The 25009-nt window shown below is 40.7% G+C and overlaps 2 protein-coding genes and 1 long non-coding RNA gene across 5 annotated transcripts in view; 1 reads left to right on the top strand and 2 right to left on the bottom strand.

Moving 5' to 3' along the window:
• Positions 1-779: 779 nt before the first annotated feature.
• PSMG1 (proteasome assembly chaperone 1) lies at positions 780-9721 on the bottom strand. Its single transcript, XM_024561660.3, has 7 exons — positions 9569-9721; positions 8144-8250; positions 7042-7193; positions 5253-5315; positions 2814-3012; positions 1677-1813; positions 780-985 (listed from the first exon to the last, which is right to left on the bottom strand). Exons 1-7 carry the CDS (start codon positions 9700-9702, stop codon positions 911-913), a joined length of 867 nt encoding a protein of 288 aa, XP_024417428.3. The 5' UTR covers positions 9703-9721; the 3' UTR covers positions 780-910.
• A 196-nt stretch (positions 9722-9917) lies between these two features.
• LOC123479775 (uncharacterized) overlaps positions 9918-25009 on the top strand; it is a 50275-nt gene continuing 35183 nt past the window's right edge. Inside the window, exon 1 of the long non-coding RNA XR_006655521.2 lies at positions 9918-10056. This is a non-coding gene — a long non-coding RNA (uncharacterized lncRNA). The remainder of the gene's footprint in view (positions 10057-25009) is intronic.
• Positions 13055-25009, bottom strand: part of BRWD1 (bromodomain and WD repeat domain containing 1) — a 105404-nt gene continuing 93449 nt past the window's right edge. For 2 of the 3 annotated variants that reach the window (XM_053917192.2, XM_024561677.4), the window contains one exon: positions 21685-24593. In XM_053917192.2, coding sequence (XP_053773167.1) covers positions 23422-24593 — 1172 coding nt within the window. In that variant the 3' untranslated portion in view covers positions 21685-23421. Of the gene's footprint in view, positions 14144-21684; positions 24594-25009 lie in introns of those variants that run through there. The other variant, XM_053917203.2, reaches the window with a different exon arrangement.

A 25009-nucleotide genomic window follows, 5' to 3' on the forward strand; every position in this document is an offset into this window, starting at 1 on the left:
TTTTTTTCCAACAAGGAAAACACCTCAATTTCTATCACCAGGACACACTCATACCGTGGGCCACACACAAAACTTCCATACTTCACTACTGGAAGGAAGCCAAGGAGTCAGCAAAGCGTCTCCCACCCCACCCGCCTCTCCGACCGACCACAGTAAACGTACTAAAATCTGGGCTATGTAAGTGGGTAAGATGTACAGATCTATGTGACTCCGTAACTAAGAAAGAAAAAGGACAAGCAGCATTCAAAAACTCCACCAGTTTAAAACTCACCGTCACAGACGAACTTCAGTTTGTGGTTCAGTGAAGCAGTGGGGCGACGGCAGTGCCTCGGCCTCGTTCTGATGAGACCACCCCGCCAGTGCTCACTGCAGCGGCGCCCCCGACGTGGCAGAGCCCAGGGCAGCCCCGGGGGAAGAGGCGCCCTGGCAGGTACTACCGAGGGGAGGGTGCCACTTTCCTTTTGTTTCAGTAGGAGAAACATGTAACTGTTACCTTATCGTCCATTTTTATCCACAAAGCAAATGAACTGTAGAACTCCTGGTCAGAAACCCTCCCTCTATTAGGATCTCCAGCAGGTTATTAACTTTCAGGCATCACAGAGAATTTCTACACCAAATTAACTATACTTTGTCATATTAACCTGTAGCTTTTGAAAAATTTAACTATATTACCTCAAAATATTCAGATAAAACAATACTCCCACCTAGTGGATAAAGAAAAACGTCTGCTCATTTCAGCTGTGAACAGCGCCACCATAAAAAAGGAACTGTAACTACGATGAATTTAAAATCAATTTATTCTGTTTTTCACACCCTCGAAATACCCCCTGGAAGAAAGGGAACCTCATGGAACAGCGCAGCTGCCCCCCAAAGGAATGGACGGGTGACACGGGTGACACACTATCTGGAGTCACGTGTAAATGTTACTCTGGATCTCGTCTGCCGCCACCAATTTCTTCAGTATCTCTGTGCTCTGGGGAATGTTCTGAAAGGGGAGAGTACAGGTGTTAACGCAGTGAGACTGAGAACTCAGCGAGAAGCAACGTGCAGCCCCAGTCCCGACCCCCAGCGGCCAACTGGACAGGCACTGTGGCTCACCCCTTCTTCTCAACACACAGGCAAGCAGGCCACACACCTAAGCAGGTCCCTCCTGGCGGAGGACTGGCCATCAAAAGCCCTTAGGCAGACACCATGCACCAGCCCAGCCCACCTCTCCCCGTGAGCGCCGACTTCCCTCTGCAGCCCAGTGCCTCGCTCATCACCCTTCTCAGTGCTCCCAGACCTGCCCACTCCTGGGCTCCCACTGCTGCCCTCTGCACACAGCCACCCACTGGGATCCACCCATCTTTCAAATCCAGCTGAAATGCCACTGTCCCGGAGGGACCTAGCCCTCCTTCGGCTGGCACGCAACAGCGCCCTCTGTTGGCAGGACAATCACCTGTGCCTCAGAAGGCCCCAACTGACCTATCACAGCAATAAAACACTCCTCGAGTTACAGGGCACATCTGCAAGAGAGGTGCCCATCAAGTCCAACTGACAGGTTAGGAAGCTTCATTTTGAGGCAAAAGAATCTCTAAGTGCTACCTAGGTTTTAAATTGACACCATACATTCATGGCTGTTGTTACATTTGTTCATTATAATAACTCAGCTGTTAATAAGTTAAATAAAACCTTACCTTAACCAAACCTTTTAAGCTTCTGGAAGAAAGTACCGGCTTAAAAGCTTCAACGGTGATTAGGTCTAATCTCATCACATCGGTGTAACACAAGTACAGAATGGCAGGGAGCTTCCATACTTGACAGTAACTCAGAACTACGAATATGTAAGAAAAAACACTTCGGTTTTCTACTACAGGATTTAAAATTAAACACCTCTAAATGAAGGCTGCTTTTAAAAAATAGTTGTCTCTGTTGCCTCTTTGAATCAAAGTACTTACTGACATTTTGAATTAATTCTAATGCATATTTTCTTTCAACGCCAATTATTTCCTTAGGTATTCTCCTGATTTTGCAAATATTGGGCGTTTTAAACTTTACTTGCAACTTCAGTTTACATCCAGTAGTATTTTGTATTAGTCTCAGGTGTGCAGAATAGGCAGCTATTGTTTATTTTGCATTTCCGGAACACACTACTGAGATACATCTTGAGGAGCTACAGGGTTAAAATTTTCCTGACTATAATAAACAAAGTAAATTAAATTTAAATAATGCATGAAGCATAATATAAACTACTGAACTACTTACTCTAATGAACTTAACATTTAGAGGGAAAAACCTCTTTCATTTATTAACAAACAATTATATACAGTAACATTAATTACTGAAAAGGGACCATCTAATTTTAATGTGACGTTAGGAACAGAAACAAAAAGTATTACTACCAAGATTCAGTATCTGAAACCTACTATTTTGGCCATTAAAACATACTTTACCGACTCTTTATGCAATTTACATCTAGCGTTGGCTCACGTGAGTCACCAACGACCAAAAAGAAACAGAGCAACTCTGAAGGGCAGCAGTTAAGAACCATGAGCTGCTCTCATATAACTGTGTCTGGGAAGTTTTTAAACTCAGACCAAACAGATGGACTAGCAACTACAGGTAATGACTACAAACAGCAATGCACTGTTAATCATTAACAAACTACCTTAAAAAGATCTCTAACATTCACTCTGAAACCTATATAATTTTGTTAACGAATGTCACCCCAATAAATTCAATAGAGGAAAGAAAAGATCTCTAACATTCAAAGTAACAACTGTCAACAAAGCAATAATAAGCTTTGATGTAAACGTTACAAACTGTAGCGCCACCTGCTGCAGGGAGGTCGTGAACAATATTCGGTTGTTCCAACAGGGAACAGCACGGAGGCTCTTTGAAATTCTGTGTTTTTAGGGCTCTCAGGAAAGGACAGCGAAGGCTGCTGGTAGATTCTGAAGTTTTATAGTCAGTAACGTGCCGACTTGTGAGGATAGTCACTTGCATATTCTTCTTTGGACAAGAGCCAAAAACCTGACACAAAATCAATGGCAAATTAACACAGACACACATTTCCTGTCCATGAACTAAGGACAGAACCACCCACCCAAGGAAGCTGCAGTCTGAGGAAATGAATCGGGAGCAAAGACGGCCAGGGCAGCCACCCCAACAGCCAGTAGTGTCATCCCAAGGTGACGAGTCCCTCCACTGTGAACCCTATCAGCTGGCACGTTCACTCCCTCCCCTACCGACCAACGCCTGCAAACGAGTCTTCCTAAAAATCAACTTTAAGTGAGTCTTTAAAGAATTTAAAGTAGCCTCCCCTCATCTGGAGTTCTGCTCTCTGAGGTTTTGCTTTCTGTGGTTTCAGTTACCCGTGGTCAACCACATTTTGAAAATACGATATGAAAAATTCCAGAAATAAACAAATCATACGTTTTAAATTCACACTATTCTGTGAAGTGTGATGAAATCCCGTGCCATCCCACCCAGAGCGTGAGTTGTCCCTTCGCCCGGGCAGCCACACTGCGCACACTGCGCACGACTCCTGTCGCTGAGCAGCCGTCTCAGTTATCAGACCGACTGCTAAGGCATCACTGTGCTCGTGTCCAATTTCGTGATGGTTATCCTATTTTATTACCAGCCACTAATCTCTTAATTTCCAAGTTAAACGTTCTCCCAGGCAGGTGTGCATGGGGAAAACACAACACAGACAGGGTTTGCCACTCTGCAGCTCCAGGCACCCACCGGGGTCTGGGAACACCCACTGCGGGTGGGGGGGCTACGGGGCACTGTGATTGCAGGCACGTTTCCGGCGCTCTAACGTCACTGTCCTTCTAAGTCTGTACCTGACGGGTTTCCAAGGACTCTTCCAGCTTTTAAAAATCTGACAGTGTAAAGAAAGGGAGCAGCTACTTTTCAAAGAAAACAGAGATTTCAGATCACTGCACCTTGTTTGAAAATATTTTATGAAGAGAGAGAAATGGCTATTTCAAATAATAAAAGAAGTGAAGATTTTACAGTATATCGTAAATGGTTTGCAGGACTCATTTCATTGAACAGTTTGTAAATAAACACCAGGAAAGTTACCACCACGGGAACTCGCCACCGCGCCCGTCCCACTGAAGACACAACACTGCTCACAGGCCTCATTCACACCTGCCCTGTAAGGCTCACGGGCCGAACCCACAACACTAACACCGTCGGGCTGTGTGCGTCAGGCTGTGCGGCCGACGTGAACCGAACAGTACAGGGCCCAACAAGAGTCCCCAGGGAAAAAAAAAATTGATTAAAAACTGTTGTTTTAGAAATGTGTAATTGCACACTTTTTAAAGTTTGGAAAAGCAGTTACTTGGTACAAAAATAAAAAAACATTTTTTCTTACTAAGCACCGTACATAAATTTAAAATAAAAATCATTACAGCTGTGATACCCAATGAACCCTCTGCCTAAGAAATACAAATAGGTACATGAATATAAGACATGTATATAATTATCAGAAGATTCACAGACCTTCTTAAACAATCCCTCAATTAATAAAATGCATTTAATAACTTTTAATGAGTGTTTCTAAGTATGCCAATCTAGTTTAAAATGAGAATACATCAACTTTCTTATTTCTAATTAACTGTAATACCCATAAAACATATACCTAAGATTTAAGCTGAAATGTTGCTAAGACACACGTAATAGATCTACTTCATTTAAAAATAATATGTCCATAACTGCCAAAACTATTATTCTCTATAATTCCTAGTTAATTTCTGCACTGAAAAATCTGTGTTATTTGGTACATACTATGTGCATAATTTTCCACAAGATGACGCCCCAAGGGATTCATCATACTGCTGAGAAAAACGGGCATAATATTTTGGAGCCAGGGGTGAGTGGCAGCTGAGTGCCAACCCCCTGCCTCCCATCCCAGCACATCTCCAGCTCTGCGGTTTTCACCCTTGGCAGTGACCCTGCTCGGTCTCATGCATGCAGCTTGTATTTCTTTCAAATAAGGTAATAAAGTAGACAGGAAGGATTAATTCAACTCACATTTTATGCCTCTATGACCTACAAGCTTTAGCACAATGCTAATTCTGTTGGTTAAATAAGTCCTTTCATTCTTTATGTTCTCTAACAAATTTCTACAATATTTTTAAGGAAAAAAAAAAGTACTTCCCCCACTTCACTAGCTGACAGTGAAGGTCCAAGTGGGAAGATACTGACCCGTGACTAACGGCCACCCCTGCCATCCAAGCCCCGCCCGCCCCCATCTCTCTCACCTTCTCCAGCCACTGGTACTGCTGGTCTTCAGCGACGTAGCAACTGCACTGACAAAGGAAAACCTGAAAGACCAAATTCCAAGTTTCTGTACGGTCAAACAAATTTTATATGCAGCCCAGACGGTCACCAGATACATATCACGTATATCCTAACGTAACACTTAGATAGCGCTTATTTTCCTGAATTTGCCACTGGCCTTTTTTTTTTTTTTTTACCATGTAAGAATCAAGCTATTACTGGCAATTTTACTTGCCAGAACGAAGTGCACGCTGACAGAGTTGGCACTCGAGACACTGAAGACACGCCCACCAGAGCCCGCTGCCCAGAGCCCGCTGCATGCAACAGGGCCGGCAGCAGCGCGCTACCCTCTGAGCTCACACACTGTGACTATGGCCAGGCTCTGCCCCAGACGCCTGCGGGCACCACGGAAACAGCAGGGGCTAGCACAGTGAACGGGGCGGCCTGAGGGACCTCAGCCCCAGCGGCACCCTGCGGCGTTGCTGAAGCCTGGGACGACGGGGTCAGTTTAGAAACCAAGTTCCAGGCTGTATGCGCAGCTGAAATAACTGGCAATGTCACGAGGACACAAAAGGGTGATTCTGGATGCTCATGAACGACACCATCCACAGACGTCCACCATGTCTTCTGGTAAACTCTGCCAGATACGCTACCTGCACAAAGCAAGCACAAGAGGAGAAAGGGGCCGCAGGACAGGGGAGAGCAAGAAGACTGGAGAGAGAATTAGCTGCACGCAGAGGCTCTGAATACTCAAGATATCTAACCAAAATGGTACCACTAGACACAGTAACAGAAATTTCTCCTACTTGACTCTCGCTATCTAGAGTGAAACTTTTGCACTAAGGATCAGACACAGAACATGCTTAGTTTCCTGCTTCATTTCCTATGAACACTGAGTATTTTATAAAAATCCTCATGAAACTTCAGTAACTTCAGAGTACGTGCTATAGAAACAAACTGTAAGTACCATAAAATCAAACTCTACAGCTTTTCGGGCTAACACCTGCTCCTCACCTTCTGAAGTAAGCACCACTGTATATTACGGAATTACCGACTGCTCCCACTGTGACTCCCTGCCCCTGGCCTATGCACGCGTCCAGTGGTTGTGGAATGGAGCTCTGTCAGACCGCAGACAGGGAGACACCTCACCTGCAGGGCCCCTTCTCTGCCCAACTTGCCGCCCAAACTGCCCAGCACACTGCATTCTCTGAATGGACCCAAGAGTAGGATGAGGACACACACAAGCCACAGAAGTCACTCGGCATCCGCTGCAGAGTCTTTCCTGACTTAGGAAATCAGGACGCATTGGGTTAGGATGAAAGTGTGATGTCAACAGGACCGTACTTAGAATGCGTCCAGCGTTCATCTGTCCAGCACACATTAACTGATTTCTAGAGTGTACCAGGCACTGGCTAAATACTGCATTGTACGCCAATAAAGTAGGACCCCTGCTTTCACAGAATGAATATATTTTTGCACGTCTGGAGTCACCAACTGAAATACTTTTTTGAATAAGGGCAACATTTTAAATATCTAGTGTTTATGGTTTGTTTCTAACGAAGTTACATCAGAATTTCCTAACAACTTTACAAACACAATGTATATGCCTCCTTAATATTTATATAAACAACAAAGTGGTTACTACCTCCGCCTACAAGCAGAATTCCTCAGGCCAAAAGTACACACAGAGGAACGTGGCATTCACACGAACACTACCCGGATGAGGCCCACACGACTACTTCTTAAACAGACAAGGCAGGTCCCACATACCGAGGGATTTGATTTCAGATGGTAAAACACACAGAAAGCCTCTGTGGGGGAGAGATGTGCAGTGTCTGTCGTTCTACACCATTCGTTCCAGAGTTTAGCACAACCGACTTCTTCCCAGGCTCCTGAATTCATCACAAACGATGACAAAAATGCTGTAAAAACAATTCAAGTAAGTTAGTGTTCGGTTCTGCAAGCTGCATTTTCTATTCAAAAAATAAGGTCACTCAAGTTACTGTAGAATTGTAGAGCTAAGAGAGCCATTCCAGGCCTCTGACCTTACACCACCATCTTGCAGAAAAGGAAATTGAGGCCTTAAGGAGTAAAAGGCCACGCCGAGCACACACGGTATCAGAGGCAGGAGGTGAGCAGGTTTACTGACACACTTTGCAATGCTCTCACAACGCAATACTTACCTGGAAAAGTGCAGGCCAGGAGAAATTTATATGAATGACTCAGTACTTACTTAGCTTGCCCTCGTTTTACCAGCCCTGGGGCTACGTGACAGAACAAAGGATCCTACTGGAGGTCCCAAACACCCCCTCCGAGCCAGAGAGCCCCCTAGAATTACACAGGTTTGCTGTGCTCTTGCACGTGGACGTTGTTCTGGCCGATTCCTGCACCGTTCTCACTGCAACTGCTCAAACGGATTCACTGATGTAAAGACTTTAGAACTTAAGTACTCAAAGATAGTGATTAGTTACTTTTAGAGTTACCATTATGTTCTCAAAGGAACATTTAAGAAATGTTCAAAAACAGGTGAGAACCATTGCTACAAGGGGCCCGTATACATACACTACCTCTGTTCCTCCAAGTCTGGCCCAAACAGGCCCTCAAACTTAAGGAATTCTGGGCCCCGGAACACGCTAGAACCAGTTCCTTGAGTTTGTAAGTTCCTAAAGCCAAGAACATTTCCTTTAAATCTTATTTTTTTAAGTTTATGAAAAAGTGCCACGTGAGCAATGATAGATTTTACTCAAATACAAAGTTACTCTACTGTAGCTTTTTCTTTTAAAACAACATTTAAAATCTTTTATGATGAAAAGAAGTCACTTGAGATTTCATTCTTTCAACAGAACGTCTAGTCTCATGCACTTCCACTCACCTACTGCATTATTTCCAACCGCAATTATAAACTTGGAGCAAGGATATTTTTCCAGCAGAGAGACTTCCAAGGATGTTTTTGTCTGTCTTCGAAGGAGCCGCACCTCCCTAACACAAGACACAAAAGACAAAATTAAAGTAATTTAAATATAAATAGCACCTTACTATGATAAAAAGAACACTTACTATAATTTTGTATTAAGTAAAACATAAACTTTGATTTTATTAAGAACATAATTATAATCTTCAGGAAACAACGGAACGAGGTGATGATCACTGAGAGAGAAAACTATTCCATACAAAGTTCCCGGAGAATTAATTCCACAGCAGACATCAGGCTGTCCACCTAATCCACTGACCAATCAATCTCAGCATCCCAAAAAGTGGGATGACCCAACGGGACACAACAAGCGGTAAGGAACACCAACCACCACCTCTGAAGCATTCCCGCCAGCAAAATATTGAACTGGAATCTGACCAAGCTTCTAGAAGGAACTTCCATCTACAGGAAATGCAGGTGATGGAAACATGCTAAAGGACACCAAGAGGAGGCAATCGGACAGATCCAGAGTGTGGGTCACCCCACAGGACAGCCAGGCTCTCAGCGAGGGAGAAGGAGGACGCTGCTCTAACTGAAAGCAAGCTGAAAAGACGAAACATCTACATGTAATGTGTGGGCCTTGTTAGGGTTCTGATGCATACAAACGCACTGTCAAATGTCATATTGGAGGCAACTAGCCAGATTTGATCATGGACTGGCTATTAAACAGTATCAAAAATTATTAATATTGTTAGGGGTGATAATATCATGTGGAAGAAAATGCCCATAGCATTTGCGATGCATTCTGAAAAAGGTTCAGGTAGGAGAAAGCCCATGGTTCCGGAACTCACGGGTGATGGGAGATAATGGTGCCAAAATCTTCATTTTGTTATTTTCTATAGTATTTGTGTTTGGAAATAATACCTAAAAAAAAAACACCTGCCCCTGACATAATGTTAACTTTAGTGTGGGGCGGAGAATAAAAGTTCTAAGACAGTTGCCTTACGTTTATTGAACCAAATACACGACAAACTTGGGCACGAAGATATATAGCACTGCAGCCCTGGAAAAAGTTAAAGGCAGCGAGAAACCACTTAAATCATTGCTAACGGAAGTCTTGCAGACCGACCCTTTAAAGAACACGTGAGTCCAACCAGTCCACCGAAGCTGCGGCAGGTCAACGCGAGCCCACCTCCACCCAACTCCCCAGGAGCTGGTTTTGCCAGACCCACCGAGGGCTTCCCGAGCCCCAGGGCTGAGCAGGGCCGCGACTCAGCGGCCGCGGCCAGCGTCCCGGGAACCTACCCCGCCCCCGCGACAGCCGCGGCCCCGGACCGCGGCCGGAGTCCCAATTGCGCCGCCAGCTCTCCGCGCCCAGGACCTCACCTCTTCCGTGCCAACTGCCGCCGGACCTCCCTATCTTCGGGCGTCTCCAATTTCCCCTCGTCTTCTTCGTCCTCGTCCTCCGTCCCGGCTCGGCACGGTGCCCTAACTACCTCACCGAAGAACGTGGCCGCCATGTTTTCCCTTCCACCCGCCCCGCCCAACAGCAGCACCACGGACAGCGCATGCGCCCCCTCGCCCCGCCCCGCCCCCCGAGCCGTACGTAAGCACTTCAGGGTATCGCCACGCCCCTGGGCCCTGCCCCTAAGGGATGCTGTTCACTGCCACGCGCTCTACACCGCCTCCGCGCACTTGCCCCACCCCCTGCAAACACCCACTGCGCACGCGCTTCGGGACCCTCGGGTCCTGCAAAACCAGAGCGTTTTCTCCCTCCTCGAGATCCTCGCGGGGAGACCGAAAGATCGGAGGACTGCGGGCTGGAGAGGCGGAGGTGAGAGGCGGACGCCGGGCTGCGCCTCCTGTCCCGACAGGTAACGGACGGGTAAAGGGAAGGGGTCAGTCGCCGCCGCCCCCTGCCCTGTTTGTAGTGCTCCGTAAAGAGGCGGACCCCTGTGCCTTTCCCTCCCTCGCTCCGCTTCCGTTTTCCTGCTCCGTTAGGAGAGAGACTGGTTGAGCTTTAGTTTATTAATCACCCTGCTCCAAACCGCGATCGCTCCCAGGTACGTGTCGGCCCGGGCCCGGCGCGTCCATGGGACAGTGGGCAGTGGGAGGATGGCAGGGCGTGAAGAAACACAGTGCTTCATGGTGTTATAAAAATGAGGCCTTTACTCTGGCAGTAGGAATTCACATTTCAAAACATGATGGTCGTCAAGCTGATCGAAAAGACTTTATGAGACTGCAAAAATACTAGCTTTTTTAAAACTTGGCCATTTCTAATACAAAGTTTACTTCCGCTTCAAATAGCCTTTCACTAGTAAGCAAAGTAAGTATTTAATTGGTTCTCTTTAAAATTTGCTGGAAGACAAAGTTCACAGAGCACTATTCCAAACAGGAGGAAATAAAGGACAACTATACCACATAGTTCAAATACAAATGAAAATATCCGGAATTGAATGGAAAATTTTTTAAAATACCTAAATTTAGTTGCGCTGAAACTAGATGGCATTGCTTACATTTTGGATCCCTGTCAATAAATAATCACAAAGTTAAGCACTAATTTGGGGTTTTGCAAAGCCTCTTAAAATAATCAAAAAAATTCCTAGAAAGTTGCTAGAAAGATCTCGTTTTAAGATGTGGAGGAACAATGATCAACAAAACCATTTACATAAAACCGATATTTAGCAATTTTACACATTACTGCAAAATTTAAGACTGGGCTTAGAAGCAAAATTTGAACCCCTAAGTATAAACTTTAAGACCCAAATTGCTATCCTGTAAGAGCTTAGGAAACTTTAGGTACAGTTAGAGAGCTAGAATGGACAAGATTACCAATGCGAGGTTTTAAAATTGCGCTACAACTGGGTTAATTGGCTTTATAGAATGACTGAATTGCAGAATAAAAAACTTTGGGTATCACTTTGTCTTAGTCTTTTTGTTGAACAAAACAATGTCATTTTTTACCATTAAGATCCTCAATTTGATTTCACAATTATGAAGAAATCATTTCTGGAAAGCTGATTAAATAGAGTAATAATACATTTGGCCATGATTAAGATTCTGCACACATTTTAGCGAGAGCGTTTTACAAGAATGTTAAGTTTTAAACAAAAGCTTATGTCATACAGTTACAGTAAGTTTAGGCCAAGCACTTAAAAAAAGGCAAACATATGTTCAAATTAAATACTAAACCAGAGAAGGGGTTCCATTATGAAAGAAGGCTGATGATACAATCTCAAGTACTGACAGAATTTAACCCCAACAGAGTAAATTATAAATTCAAAAGTGAAATTCTTTCCTGACACTGAAATTGTCAAAAAATTCTGCATAAAATAATCTTAACTGAGCCCTGGCTGGTGTAGCTCAGTGGATTGAGCGCTGGCCTGTGAACTGAATGGCCTGTGAACTGAATGGTCACAGGTAAGATTCCCAGTCAGGGCACATGCCTGGGTTGCAGGCCAGGTCCCCATTTGGGGGCGTGCGAGAGCCAAATGATCGATGTTTCCCTTTCTTACTCTCTCTATAAGAATAAAATCTTTTTAAAAAATCTTAACTGAAATTCAAATATTTTCATTTTGTGGTATTTGTTTATGATATAACATACCCAATAAGTATAAATATAGGAGTGGAAATAGATTTAATTACATTAGAGATCAAAAATCAAATCCCATGCACCTAAAAATATCATTTATTAGGAATTCTCCCCTTTCTCAACTGCACTAGTAACAAGATACTAATATCAGTATTTCAGGTGAAAATATACTATGAACAGAGCAAAGGATATGAATTGTAGGGTAGAAGTATTCGGACTTATGCTAAGAAAAAAAAAGAAAAGCCTTTTTTTAAGCAGACGTGCAACCACAAACAAATTTCTCAAATAATCTAGACACTTGGCCAATCTGTATAACCAAAAAATATGCATTATGTTAGTCTTTTAATGAAAAAGGAATAGAAACCCTTAGGTTTCCGTATTTTACTTTTTCAGATTTAAACATGCAAATCATATATTAATATTCATAGTATGTTTAAATAGGAAAACAACTAACAATTCAGCTTTCCAATATTATGTTCTATATTAAGATTTGACAGTGCATTTAATCTGGTGACTTTAATTTCAACAACTACCCATTAACAAACTAAACATCATTTCAAAGAAATTCTTTATAGTAACAAAACCAGATTTTCTAGTCCTAGTGAAGGCCACCATGAAATAGCCCAGACATACTGCCATTCAAGTTTGTTGGGATGAGATTCTAATAAATTCTCTCAAAGTATTCATAAAGTTCGAACTTTTAAGCTGCTGTAGAGAAACATAAGAGGACATCACTGAATCATCTAAAAATATGACTTTTTTTATCTTAATCTATACTTTATTTTCTGATTAATACTAAGACTGGCCTCATCATGAGACACATTTTGGCATCTCTGTAAATGCTGCTGCCTGAAAGTAAAAATGAAGACAAGAAGTTGTGATAGTCACATTCATGGCTTCCATAGAAAAATATATATTCCCTGAATAGTCATACCAAGTGGTCATCATTCAATATGAATTCCAATATTATGAATAAAATAAGATGATAATGGATTTTCTGTTTCCAACACTACTTCATAACTCGATTATTAAAATCCACATCATTGAATCCTCATGTCCTAAAGTTGTTTTGATACTAGGGTTGTGCATTGTTCGGACTACACCTTGCTAGATTACTTGTTTCACTCAAAAGTCAAATAGGCTCAATGGCAGTTCTTGAAATGTGCCTACTTTTTAATAATGACACCATCCATAGTCATAGTGGTCTGAATTTTTATTCTCTAATGCAGAACCCTTAAAATTAGGTTGAGATTTTGAATTTCTTCCATTCCTTTAGGTTTTTCCTATAGACCCTCTATGCTTCCCATTAGAGTGGCCCTCCATCTCCAAGGGTTCCACATGCACCACTGGGGGGAAAAATCACATTGTTGCTGACATGTACTATGTAGTTAGGCCAACTGTAGTTGCTTTATACTGAACATACTTTTTTGTCATTAGTCCCTAAATACAGTGTCACAACTATTTACATAGTATTTGCACTGAATTAGGTACTATAGAGATGATTTAAAACATATGGGAGGATGTGCGTAGATTATATGCAACTGATTCCCCTTTTTATAGAAGGAACTTGAGCATCTGCCGATTTTGGAGGGTCCTGGAACTAACCCCACCCCAGGGATAAAGAGGGATGCCTGTATTTTCTTCCTGTAAGGAGTCAAGAAATTTCTCCAAGGTCCTTCCTTTCTGAAGAGGAACAATCTTAGGAGAAGCCATTAGTCTTTTCTTTGCACCTCTGCAACTACCAGCTTCAGAAATCTACTTCCTCCTCAGAAGTCTTTGTAGTTAGTGTCTGTGCAAAGGCTTGCTGGGAGGAGGCCCTCCCAGGACCCACCTTGACTCTCTGGATTATGGCTTTCAGAAAATTCCTCCAAAGGTGCCAATAAGGGATTAATTTTAGAGCTAAGAGCAAAATGCAACAGCCAGTTGACTTGTGGCCCCGGATGGTTTTCAATTCCACTTCTACATTTTCATAGACACTAACTACTGTGTTTTTGCTTTCCAGGATCTGACCTAAAACAAAAGCATTCTGCTATTAGTATCTTCTAGCTCTTTTTCACTTTCAGAATTTATACTTGTATCATCCTCTTTATAAACATTCAGTAACTTTTTCTTAGCCGCAGCAGAAGCATTTCGGTGGGGCAGTTTTCTGCTACTCTTCCTAATCCAGACATTTTCTGGTCCTGAAATCGTTTCCTTTAGATTACTCATTATCTTTATTTTATTTGCAGCAACAGTAGCACATCTGCGGGGAACTCTCTCAGCCACCATTTTTGCTTTCAGGGTGTCACTAGGCATCTGCACTGCATCCTTCTGATTATGCAAACATGTCCTCACTTTTGTATTGGGTTTTCTGTCTCTAGGAACAGATTCTGAAAAACGAGTGAAAGTTCATGTAAATGCAAAAATCTTGTAACACAAGATTTTACTACTTACATTCCTAAACAATAAACTGTAAAACTAGTCACACTGCTAAATAAAATACGTAAGTGATCATCAATACATGTTTTTGACATTGATAAACAGGAAGTCTATTCAAGAAGCTAAATTCCCTTCACCTAGCATATTTTATCATCTGTAAGGATAACAGTCACTATAAAAACAGTAGCAGACTTATAAGAATGGTGTTAAGTATCATAAAGCATCATAAAGCTGTTAACCAGAAGTCTGAATTTTAAGATAGGATCACTTACAGGTCTTACGGTTTCGGTATCATTCCCAGTGCTCTGAGTTGAACTACTTTAATATACTCAGTTGTTCTATAATTTACCTACAACCTAAATGCGGGGGGAAGGCCATCCCAGCCGGACACAGCAGCAGCCGTATTCCAGGATCCTTGTTAAGGTTTTAACTCCAATATGGACCAGTACTTCCTTTGGCTCCCCCTCCCCCACAAAAATATTAAATTGGTTAACTAGTAGATAGAAAGGAATTGTATATTGAAATGTAGTTTTAATCCCAGATTCATTTTTTCCAAATATTTGCACATTTTACATAACTGGAATTGTTAAACCCTAGTGTCATTATTCAAAGAGTTTCTGAGCTAGGGATGTGCCAGGCACACAGAGGATCCAGATAAAGATTCAAGAACAAACTAATTCTAGACGTGTAAGCATAGCTGCTATGAAGAGCTAAGCAGTGCAGTGCTGTGAGAACATATTCTAGAAACCACCTCCCGTGAGGGTCAAGGAAGGATGCCTTTGAGGAAGTATCCTTGCAGCCAGGAGCTAGAAAGGGAAGAGATCTACCAGACAAAAGGTAGAACAGAGCATTCAGGAAAGCAGCTCCTCCAGGCCAACTGAGGCAGCTTTCAAGGGCTGCTTCAGCTCTGTCACCCCGGAGCTGTGCTGAGGAGCCACCGATGTTTACCAATTTGGGTGGACCTGAAGCCAGATTTTCAAATTTCAAAACAAGATGAATTAGCACTCTTCTGGGGCAGAAGTATTTCTTGATGAAAATGCCTCTGAAGTTCTTTAGCCCCTGAGTGTTAGGCCTTATCTCTGGGCAGTCTAGTCTTGAAGTTACTAAGAATGAAACTATCTAAAACCATCTTAAAAGTAGACAAGTCTGGCTGGGGATGAGCTTGTAGGTCCCTGCCTGGTTTCCACGGACTCAGCAGTCCATAAGGACAGGCTGTAGGTCAAGAAATCATCTCACGTAACATCTTGGAGAACTGATGCCCACGATAGCCTTTTCACTGCAAAGGACTAGAAAATAAGGCTTTGGGGTTTGTTAGCTATCAAGCAGTATTCTCTGTGCAAGTACCAACTACCAACCCTATTAGTTTTCTCTTTTGTGAATGAAGATGTCTGCCCTCCCATCACCGAGAATAAATGAGTACATGTGAAAATGGCTCCTTTGAATTGACATGTTAACTACTGAGGATTCTGAGGAAAGTCTTCTGCCCTTTAAAGGAAAGCCCTTCACATTTTACCTTAAGTCTATGAAACTCGTTTCAAAGATGTGCCTGTGCTTTCTCCAAGACCCGTAAGAGTTCTCCCCAAATAGGTTAGGAACTATATTAAAAGAAACCTACAAATGCGTTAGTCCCTTTTGCCAATTGTTTCACATGCCTTTCCAATGAAATTCTAATTCTAAAAATGTCACATTTTGTTAAATACAAATCACCAGGCATTGCAAAAACAGCATTTTAGCAGACTGACCTGGTCATAGCAGCGCCCCATGTGGCACACTCTTCCCACCCCCCTTATTTGGGCTCTGTGAGGTCATATGCCTGTGAGGCTGGGGGAGTGAAATGGGAAGTGGCTCCAAATGCAGTATTGCTACCACTTCAAAGAGTTTCTTTTAGGGATTTTTACATTGTGAACATTAGTCTCTGCAAACCACCCCTCATCCAAAGCCAGTCTTGAGCAAACGCTACTACAGGGGTGGGCAAAATTAGGCTTACAGTTCTGAGTCCACAGAAGTTTGTTCTTGCATTAATTATTGCATTATTCATTTTTATTACAATTGTAGACCTTTCTCGCCCACCTGTATATTAGCATGCTACAACAGATAAAATGAATAAAGATATATAGCAAAATTAAGGTGAATTTGAACTTATAAAGAATATACTAGCATCATTCAACTAAATGCAGCCATTTGCGTGTTGAAAAGTCATTAAAAACAGACAACTGGTTCATTCCCAACAATATACCCCACTGACAAGCACATATAAAGCCCTGTTACAACTAAAGTTTTGTGGGACAAAATGACTTTTACGTTGCAGCAATTAATTCCTTTGTGACAGACTGATGCATACTAACAATTTAGGAACCCAGTAAACTAACTGTAAGATGTTCTAGTAAATGCTTATTTGTAATCCAAAATAAGGGGAAAGTTAAGATTCTACAGGAGGAACTACAAGTAGCTTTTAAAAACACTTTAAGGAAATTTGAATTTCAAGTAAGTAACTGTCCAGAGTGGGGAAGAATATGGGAATTAATTATATTGCATATAGCAACTCCAACTTGATTAAAACTATCTCTGAAGTCTTAGAACATAAAAACAATGTGAAGACATATGAGTAATGTGTGGAACTAAAATCAAAGTAGTACATACATGTAAGTCAGTGTTAATTTTATTACTGAGAACTTGGTCAATTATGAAGTGCTTTATTCTCCTTGGAAAACTCGTTTTTAGACATATATACAGGATAATTCAGTTAGAGAAGTCCAATGTATATGTTAGTGTACAAGCTTCAAAATTTTGGAGGATGCTACTCTCACAATTCATTTGTGTGTCATTTAACGCTGACAGTGTAATTCAAAGCCCTTCTGTCTCAGATGGTCTTGGGTCCCTCAGGTGTGTTGGAATGCCACTGAGTGCTTGAGGCATCGCTGCTGTCCCACAAATAAATCCCTGTCTGGGTGGGGCGAAAACCTCGTCAGTAGAATAAAAACTTACATCTGTAGTAGTGCTTGATCAGGTTACCTAAGTGACCACTTTAAATTATAACTCCTGTCACTGTGCATTGTGAGAGGATCTGTAGTGAACAGAAATGGGTATAGGACAGCACAGGTTTGACTGAAAGCAATAATCTCCAGGCTCTCTATCTTAAGGATTCATATTCCATTTATACTTCATACAAAACTGTCTTCCTAAATCCAAATGACACATTATTGCTGTAGAAGTATCAAGAAATTTTAATCTGATCAGCATTGTAACTGGAATATTAAAAACAAATTTGAGATGGGAAGAGAATGCCTGAATCAAAAACGAAAACAATACGCTAGCCTATTTCACATACTTTTCAAGTACTGACATCACTGATGGGTATGGTTGGGGGATACATCAATTCCATATAGGGGGAACCTTCTAGCGGCAAGTCACAACCTCTCTCAAGCAAGCCTCTATCGGAACTGGTTTGAGATGTCCTTTCTTCACTGCTTCCCTTCACTGTTAACCCAAACTCGGGAAGCAGAGCGCATTTGTCACCGATACTCATCCCCCCACCCCTTTAGTTTCCAAAAAGATTCCACAATCTTCAAAGTCTCTTTAGAGAATATAGAATAAAGTGTTCTTTGGATCTCTGTGGGTGTAACATTTTACTTTCTTTCCTGGGAGTTGCTAACGTTGAGAAGTCGGCTCCTACTGTATGGCAGCGTCAGATGAAGAGGCTATCAGAAGTAATTATATAGTCTAAGCCGATCTCCACTAGTTTGGTCACCTTTATGGTTGAACAGATGAACTAAGGAAGTCTTCAATACATCTAGTGAGGACAACACAAAACCTTGTTTTACTTTGCACCTACAGCTAATCTACAGCTTTCTCTCATCTCTAGAAAAGTTAATTGGTAGCATTCTTATGATTCTCACAAGACTTCCAACTTCTTTCTAAAAATATGATGAAAGCTCTATGAAGTATGAAAGGAATCTGACACTTATCTGCTTAATGAACTTTTAAGAGGTTACCTCAGAGCATTTTAAACTAGGTAAGCAGGATAAGGTGTCCGAGGTAAATACTGAGTTTCCCGTCGACTTTCTTACTCCCCTAATGAAAAGCAGCAGGCCAGTGACAACCTGTTCAAGCACACCTTGTGCCTCCCCCCTTCAGCTCCCCCTGCTCCCCCAACTTGTAGCCCACTGTTCTGCCTGCCCCAGAAGTCACAGGGGGGTAGAGGGGAGGGAGCTGCAGAAGACAGGAGGTAAAGATGAGCTGTGCCGACAAATGACCCCATATTGCAGGCCTTATTGAATCAATCAGCCAGAAGGTTTGAAGTAGTTTAAAAAAGAAAAAAAAAAAAAGCCTTATTAAATGTATTATCGTTATGGACTAAAAAACTGGTTCCTAGATGAAAATGCTAAGACTCAGATGCGCTAATGAGTTAATTAGAGAGTTAGAGATCTTGCGTGAGAGAGGAAAATTAAAAGATTTGGCTCTTTCCCAACCAGTAAAATGGTGAGAATTTTACAGATGAACTGAATGTGTACAGTCCAGGGACTAAATATGGATCAACACTTAGAAAATTAACTTCAATATATTAAAAAATAAGAATCCTTTAACATTTAACCACTGAAAAGGGTAATAATTTCTAAATGTTTTCCTTGTGGAACCAACAGGAAGTAGGGCCAGCTGCTGTGTGTAGCTGGTCAATCCTTTCAGGCAGGTCAGTCAGAACGCCTCTTTCTCTTTAGCAGTCCAAGTCCCCATTAAAGTTTTTAATAAATGATAAAACTTACCTTAAAATTTACTTCACAACTAAAGTATGACCAGAAAATATGTTGTAACACTGATAATTATTCTCAGTTGAAACTTTTAGTCTTGCCTTGTTAGGGTGTCAAACCCACGGCCCAAGATGGCTATGAATACAGCCCAACACAAAATTGTGAATTTACTTAGAACCTTTTTTTTTGCTCATCAGTTTTTGTTAGTGTTTGTGTATTTAACATGTGGCCCAAGACCACAACTCTTCTAGTGTGGCCCAGAGACACCAAAAGGTTGGACACCCCTCTAGGACATGCTGCCAAATACAGGAGCCAACCTCCCTCCATCAAATCCGTAAGAGCAATCCTTGAAGAGACCACAAAAGAGTACATATTTCTCTACCATATTAACAATATATTAGGAACAAGCCTGGCAGGTTGAGTTACTGGTAAAAATCCCCCTGAACTTTGAGAATTCCCATGTATCCTCAGGCAACATCTATAATTTAAGGAAATAGCTATAAAAACATTCTTTAAATATGAGAAGACATAACACGGGTCTCATCATTATACTATGCACACTTCATTCCATTAATTCACAATTGAGCTACAAGTAGGATTAGCATTTACTAATCTATATTTTGGACTATATTTTTCCAAAACACCCCATTTTCTCCCTAGCTTTGACAAATTTATTTGGTCTTTCTGTTCCCAAATACTAAAATAAGAGACAGTCTTTAAACTGTTAAGCTGCAAATTTCTTAGGCTCTCTGCTTTATTATTCCCTGATATCCACAGCAGAGCATGAGGTATACTTAAATAATGAACAGACAAAAATTTCTTCTACAATGAAGACGCTTTGTTGTACCCCGTCATACTGGAATTGAGCTGTAATTTCCATACAGTGTAAGAAAACCACAGTGCTGTATTTGGTGACAGCTACAAGACACCCGCCAAAGTAGATATGCTGACTTATCAATGAAAAAATGGGGCTGGTACTTCAGCTATAGTAAAGGACAAGACAAAAAGCCCTTACCTGGCCATTTAAAAGTCACTGGAAAAAGCAATGCAATTTAGTAGAAAAGAAAACCAAAAATATATGTTAGGCACCTTTAACGATCTTCTTGCATTCTGATATACAAAACCTTCATTTTGTTCAGGTAGTACCATCAAATCCAACTTGTACTGACAGAAGAAATTAAATCCTTTCAGCTTAGTTTTTAATACTATACAGTGAAGTTAATACATTTTGTGTTCTAATTATTCTAAAAAAAAAAAAAAGGCTAGAAGAGGGACAGGAAGTGTAGTATGGATCCAGTGTTATTCTAAATTTGAATTTTTACTTACAATGTCATCAACCAATGGAATGGGAAGAATTTGGCGATGTGTGTTACTGTTTTGGGACAGGAGTACCCTCAGACAATATTTTTATTGGTTTATGTCTCCTTTTCCCCATTTGCTCTTCTAGGTTTTGGAGTGTATTTTCCTGAAACAGAAGGTCTTCCCTCCCACTTCCTTATTAAAAAACTATTTCCCTTTTCAGGTACAACTCTCTACTATTTAAAAGAAACTTTTGTTTTTTAACTCAGAAGCTGTGACTGCTTTATCCTTTTCTATGGATTACTAAATTGAGAAAGGACTTAATCAGAGATTTTACCCTAAAATAAAAAAGGGAGAATGACCACCCTAGGAATCTAGGGATAAACTTTTCCTTTTATTCAGAAATTACTATACATTGTCAGTATACCCTTTTTAAATAAGTAGGATATGGGAAAAAATGCTTTTAAAACCTCACCTACTTTCTAAATGAAAATTTTTTTTTCTTAATATGCTTGGTAAAATTAGTCTTTCAAAGAAATCAAAAATCAAATCTAAGTACCTCAAACCTTTTTGTTTAAACCATAAATGAATAAAATCATAGGACTTTGGACATACACAACCACAGTAGTCTTTTTTTTTTTTTTTTATCATATACCATTAAGTTATCTCAAGTGCAATGGAAAGCTACAGCACTTCTGGATCAGTTCACAGTCAATTTGTAACCTTTTATCTTTTGTGTAAGAAAAATACAAACTGATCCCAAACACAGTAAAGTACATCTGTGCATTAAATCCTTGTGCATTTTCACATAAAGACAAGTAGAAAAAAGTCAAGCCTTCTAGTGCTCAATGTAAACATTTTGAACAATTATTTATTAATTTTCCTTAAAGGTATTTAGGAGTGTGTGTCACATATTCAAAGTTAAACTTAGGAATAGCACCATGACCAAAAACACCATAAAAATTATTCTCTCTATAATCCCTTAGTTTTACTTCAGAACTTGAGAAGCTACCATTGTCAATCATGCCTTCAAAGTCACCACGTCAATTCTTGTTTGTTTTTTCAGATGAAACCAGAATACTTCTTCTGTAAACAAGGGTCTAACCATTTTGGACAAAATGAAAAATTAGTAATTAGTTGACTAGCCAATCATTGACTAAATCATTAATTCAGTCTAAGAGATAAGAATAGTTCTACTGGTGAAGGCTAAATGGTCAAAGTATCATTTTACCAAAAGAATGTGTGTTTATGAATGTGTTCCATATTCAATTTTGGATTTTTGGTACCTTTTTGCAAATGATGGTAAACATGGAGTTAAAACCCTGAGAAGAGATATTAAATGGAGAAACTTAAAGAAGAGTTTAAATAAATAAATGGATATGACATCTATCACCACTTATTAAAATCCGTGAAGGAAAGAGCATTCTATTAGTTTTTTCAGGTCAAAAATCAAGGACAATTACCCTGCATCAAACTGTCTACTATAAACTTAATACAAGCTTTGAGAAGAAGTGCATCATAGTTCTAAAGTGGTGATAGCTCTCTAAACAACCAAAGGAGGGGCAGGTATCCCACCTATCTCAGCTGGTAATGTCCAAAAATACCCTTCCCCTTACATTAATGTAGGAAGAGAAAATATTTCCTACCATGTCAAACAAAATAGGTAACAATAAAGTAACAACACTTAAGAACATTTTCTAATGCTAATACCAGAGTCTGGTGCTTTTCCGTATCTGCCACCTTAAGGGTACACAGGAGAGAAAGGGTTAATTTTGTCTGAAACCAAATAGTGAGGGCCAATAAACAGTTAAGGTGGAAGTACTGTAACATACCCCTTAGCTACAAAATATGTAAACCATTTGAATCAAGTCCATCTTCAGGCACAAACAAGCTAGGAATGGCTACCTACACTGTTTGGAGTAGCACAACCTATCAAGTAAGAAATATTTGGCTCGAAAAAAATAGGTGTACTATGGTATTTGATGATGTGATAAAAGTTTCACTTTAAATGGATTCCAAAATTATTTTCCCACAAAACAGGACTTTCTTAGATTGTAACTAGAGGTCACTAATAAAGATACACTTAGTTGCCCAGCGAAGAATGCTTGAGATTGCACAAGGCAGCAAGGCTAAAACAAAGAGATGGAGAGAAACATTGAACTAGTTTCCTGTATAGATGAGATCTGTAATTGCACACTTAACTCAACCCTACAATTTTAATATAAATGGGGGAAACTACATTTAATTTAAATAGTCTCTTAGTCCTGTACACTATTAAAGAACAAACTTTTCCTAAATCTAAGGCACACAGACTCCTCTAATTCACAGAGTAAGACTATGGAAGACCAAGAGTTTGGTTAAATCCCTTACATGGAGACCAGGAGATCTTGGAAAGAAAATTATATAGCATTTTGTTAGTGCACAATTTAAAAGAAAATGCTAGGACGAAGGTCAGGCCTTAGAGGTTTGAAATATACAATCAAAACATTAAAAATAATAATAATTTACCAGCACTTTATAAATTCAAGCTTATAAAATAAAAATGATATTTTCCTTTAAAATAAAGAGAGACTCAACAGTATTTGGAAAGAAAACTGAAAACCATTTCAATGAAAATGACCAAATCTGGGATAATGCATTCTACTCAAGTAGCCTAGGAAAGAAAAAAAGTGGTAGGTACTTTGCCTACTACTAACCATGGTCAACACCCCCCATGATTGTAATGTCGGTATGCACGTAATAGTCATGAAAAATCCGTAAACACAGGTCATGTGAAATTGTTCTACTACAATGGGACACGGGTTAGAAACGACCACCTCTTGACCAATTCAGAAAACATCTGCATGGCACTTGCTACCATGAAAGTAATGCTCATTGGTTATAATAACCAGGATGTCTAGTGTTTAACGTATTTCAAACTCCTGCTATGTGTATGTAGTCACATACTGTTTAAGTAGATCTGCCCCCAAAATGAAGCATATTTTGGCACCTGTGCTGAATGCTGCTATAAAGGCAAGCAAGTGCAAATAAAAATAACAGTCATGATTTAGTCACATTCATAACTTTTCATAGAAAAATATAAATATATTCCCTGAATTTTAGGACAAAAAAATAATTTCAACAGCCAGGTTTCACCATAAACTCCAGTCCATTTTCTCTTTAAATGAACTGGTCTTCCCTCAAGGTCATAAGGTGCAATCATCAAAATCTAACACATTTTCTAAGTTTCTATCATCATCCCCATCATGGTATCTCACAGTCCTTCTACCCTGATTTCTCGTTTTTATTTTTGAACGTCGAAGAACTCTCTTAGATTTTGCATAGTCCAAATCCTCCCAGTCATTATCATCCACACTTAACCTAGGGCGCTTGCTCTGTCTTTGTCGCCTCACAGTTTTAGATACATTAGCTGTAAAAGTTTTACCTTTTCTAACTACTTTTGCTTTTCCTTTCATTTTCCTCTTTTTGGTTTTTGTCTCATTGGCACAGTCAACATCCGATTCAGTTACAGACCCCAACTCTGAATCAGATCTGGGACTAGTGTCAGGTCCACACTCTGAATTCCCTGTTGTTTCTGAAGTTTTCACATTCCCCAATTCAGGACGTAGTCTCTTTCTTTTTATTTCCGTCTTAGCTGCTTCCTGCGAGTCCTGAATCACTTCTGTCTTACTGAAAGGAGCCTTCCCATAGGTCCTGAGTCTTCTGCCATTCCACCTGCGCAGCCCGTAGTTCAGTTCCTCTTCAAAGTTAGTCTCTGCAGTATCTTTCTGCTCCGAAGCTGACTCAGAAGAAAATTTTCTACCAATCTCACCCCCTGGAATATGGCTTTTTGAATCTTCCTCTGAAGACCCAATCAATGAATTCTTTGTTCTAGAAGGCGCAGCTTTTGTTTTATGATTATTGGTATGCCTCATAGGCCTGTTCCTATGTTCTGAATTTGACATACCTTCAGAGCCTGAGTCTCCATTTAAAGACTGATGAATGCTCTTTGTACTACCTCCTGAGTCGGCTTCAGGTGGCTCTCCTTCACAGGCATCCTGGTTGTTTGGCACTTCACAGTTTACATCTACCTCGGAATCGCTCACTGTCTTCTTAGCTGTGGCACATGTAACACGGAGGGGCTTCTTCCTTCCACTTTGGCTTCTAGTACACACACTTGCTAAACTAACATCTTCCGCATCACTCATAAGTTTAATCTTACTGGCAGCGGTGGTTGCACATCTCCGAGGAATCCTCAGGAGACCCGTTTTGGCTTTGGAGGATTTCTTAACCACCTTTGAATTGCTCTCTGAGTCACTGGAACAGACCCTTTTCCTGGAAACTCTTCTTCTTTGTCCATGATCTTGTGATGTAGAATCTAAAAATTAAAGAGTATTCCTTTAATCTTTAATAGAACATTTAAACAACTTCAGTCCAGAATTCTTCATTCTTATTAACTTGGAAGGAGGATGACAGTGAACATGGTGGAAAGGAGTAACTTGTTAGCCTCAGCACCATTCACAAGTACAACATATTCTCATCAGTAAAATCCCATGCCTTTCCAGCTACTTCAACAAAACACCTGACACTGAAACATTTTACATGAATAGACTAACTCTCTTTACCACTACACTAACATATGCACACTAACCACTTTCTCTCAGCCTTCCTGAAACTCTTCTTAACTTTACAAGTTCCTATCACCCCGACAACTTTTCACCCTAGTTTTAGGTGAAACCCTAGTTTCACCCTAGTTTCACCCTGCTCTAATGTTTTTCATCAATCCCCATTTAC

The sequence above is a fragment of the Desmodus rotundus genome, chromosome 2 (assembly GCF_022682495.2).
Source record: "Desmodus rotundus isolate HL8 chromosome 2, HLdesRot8A.1, whole genome shotgun sequence".
NCBI classification, from domain to species: Eukaryota; Metazoa; Chordata; class Mammalia; order Chiroptera; family Phyllostomidae; genus Desmodus; species Desmodus rotundus.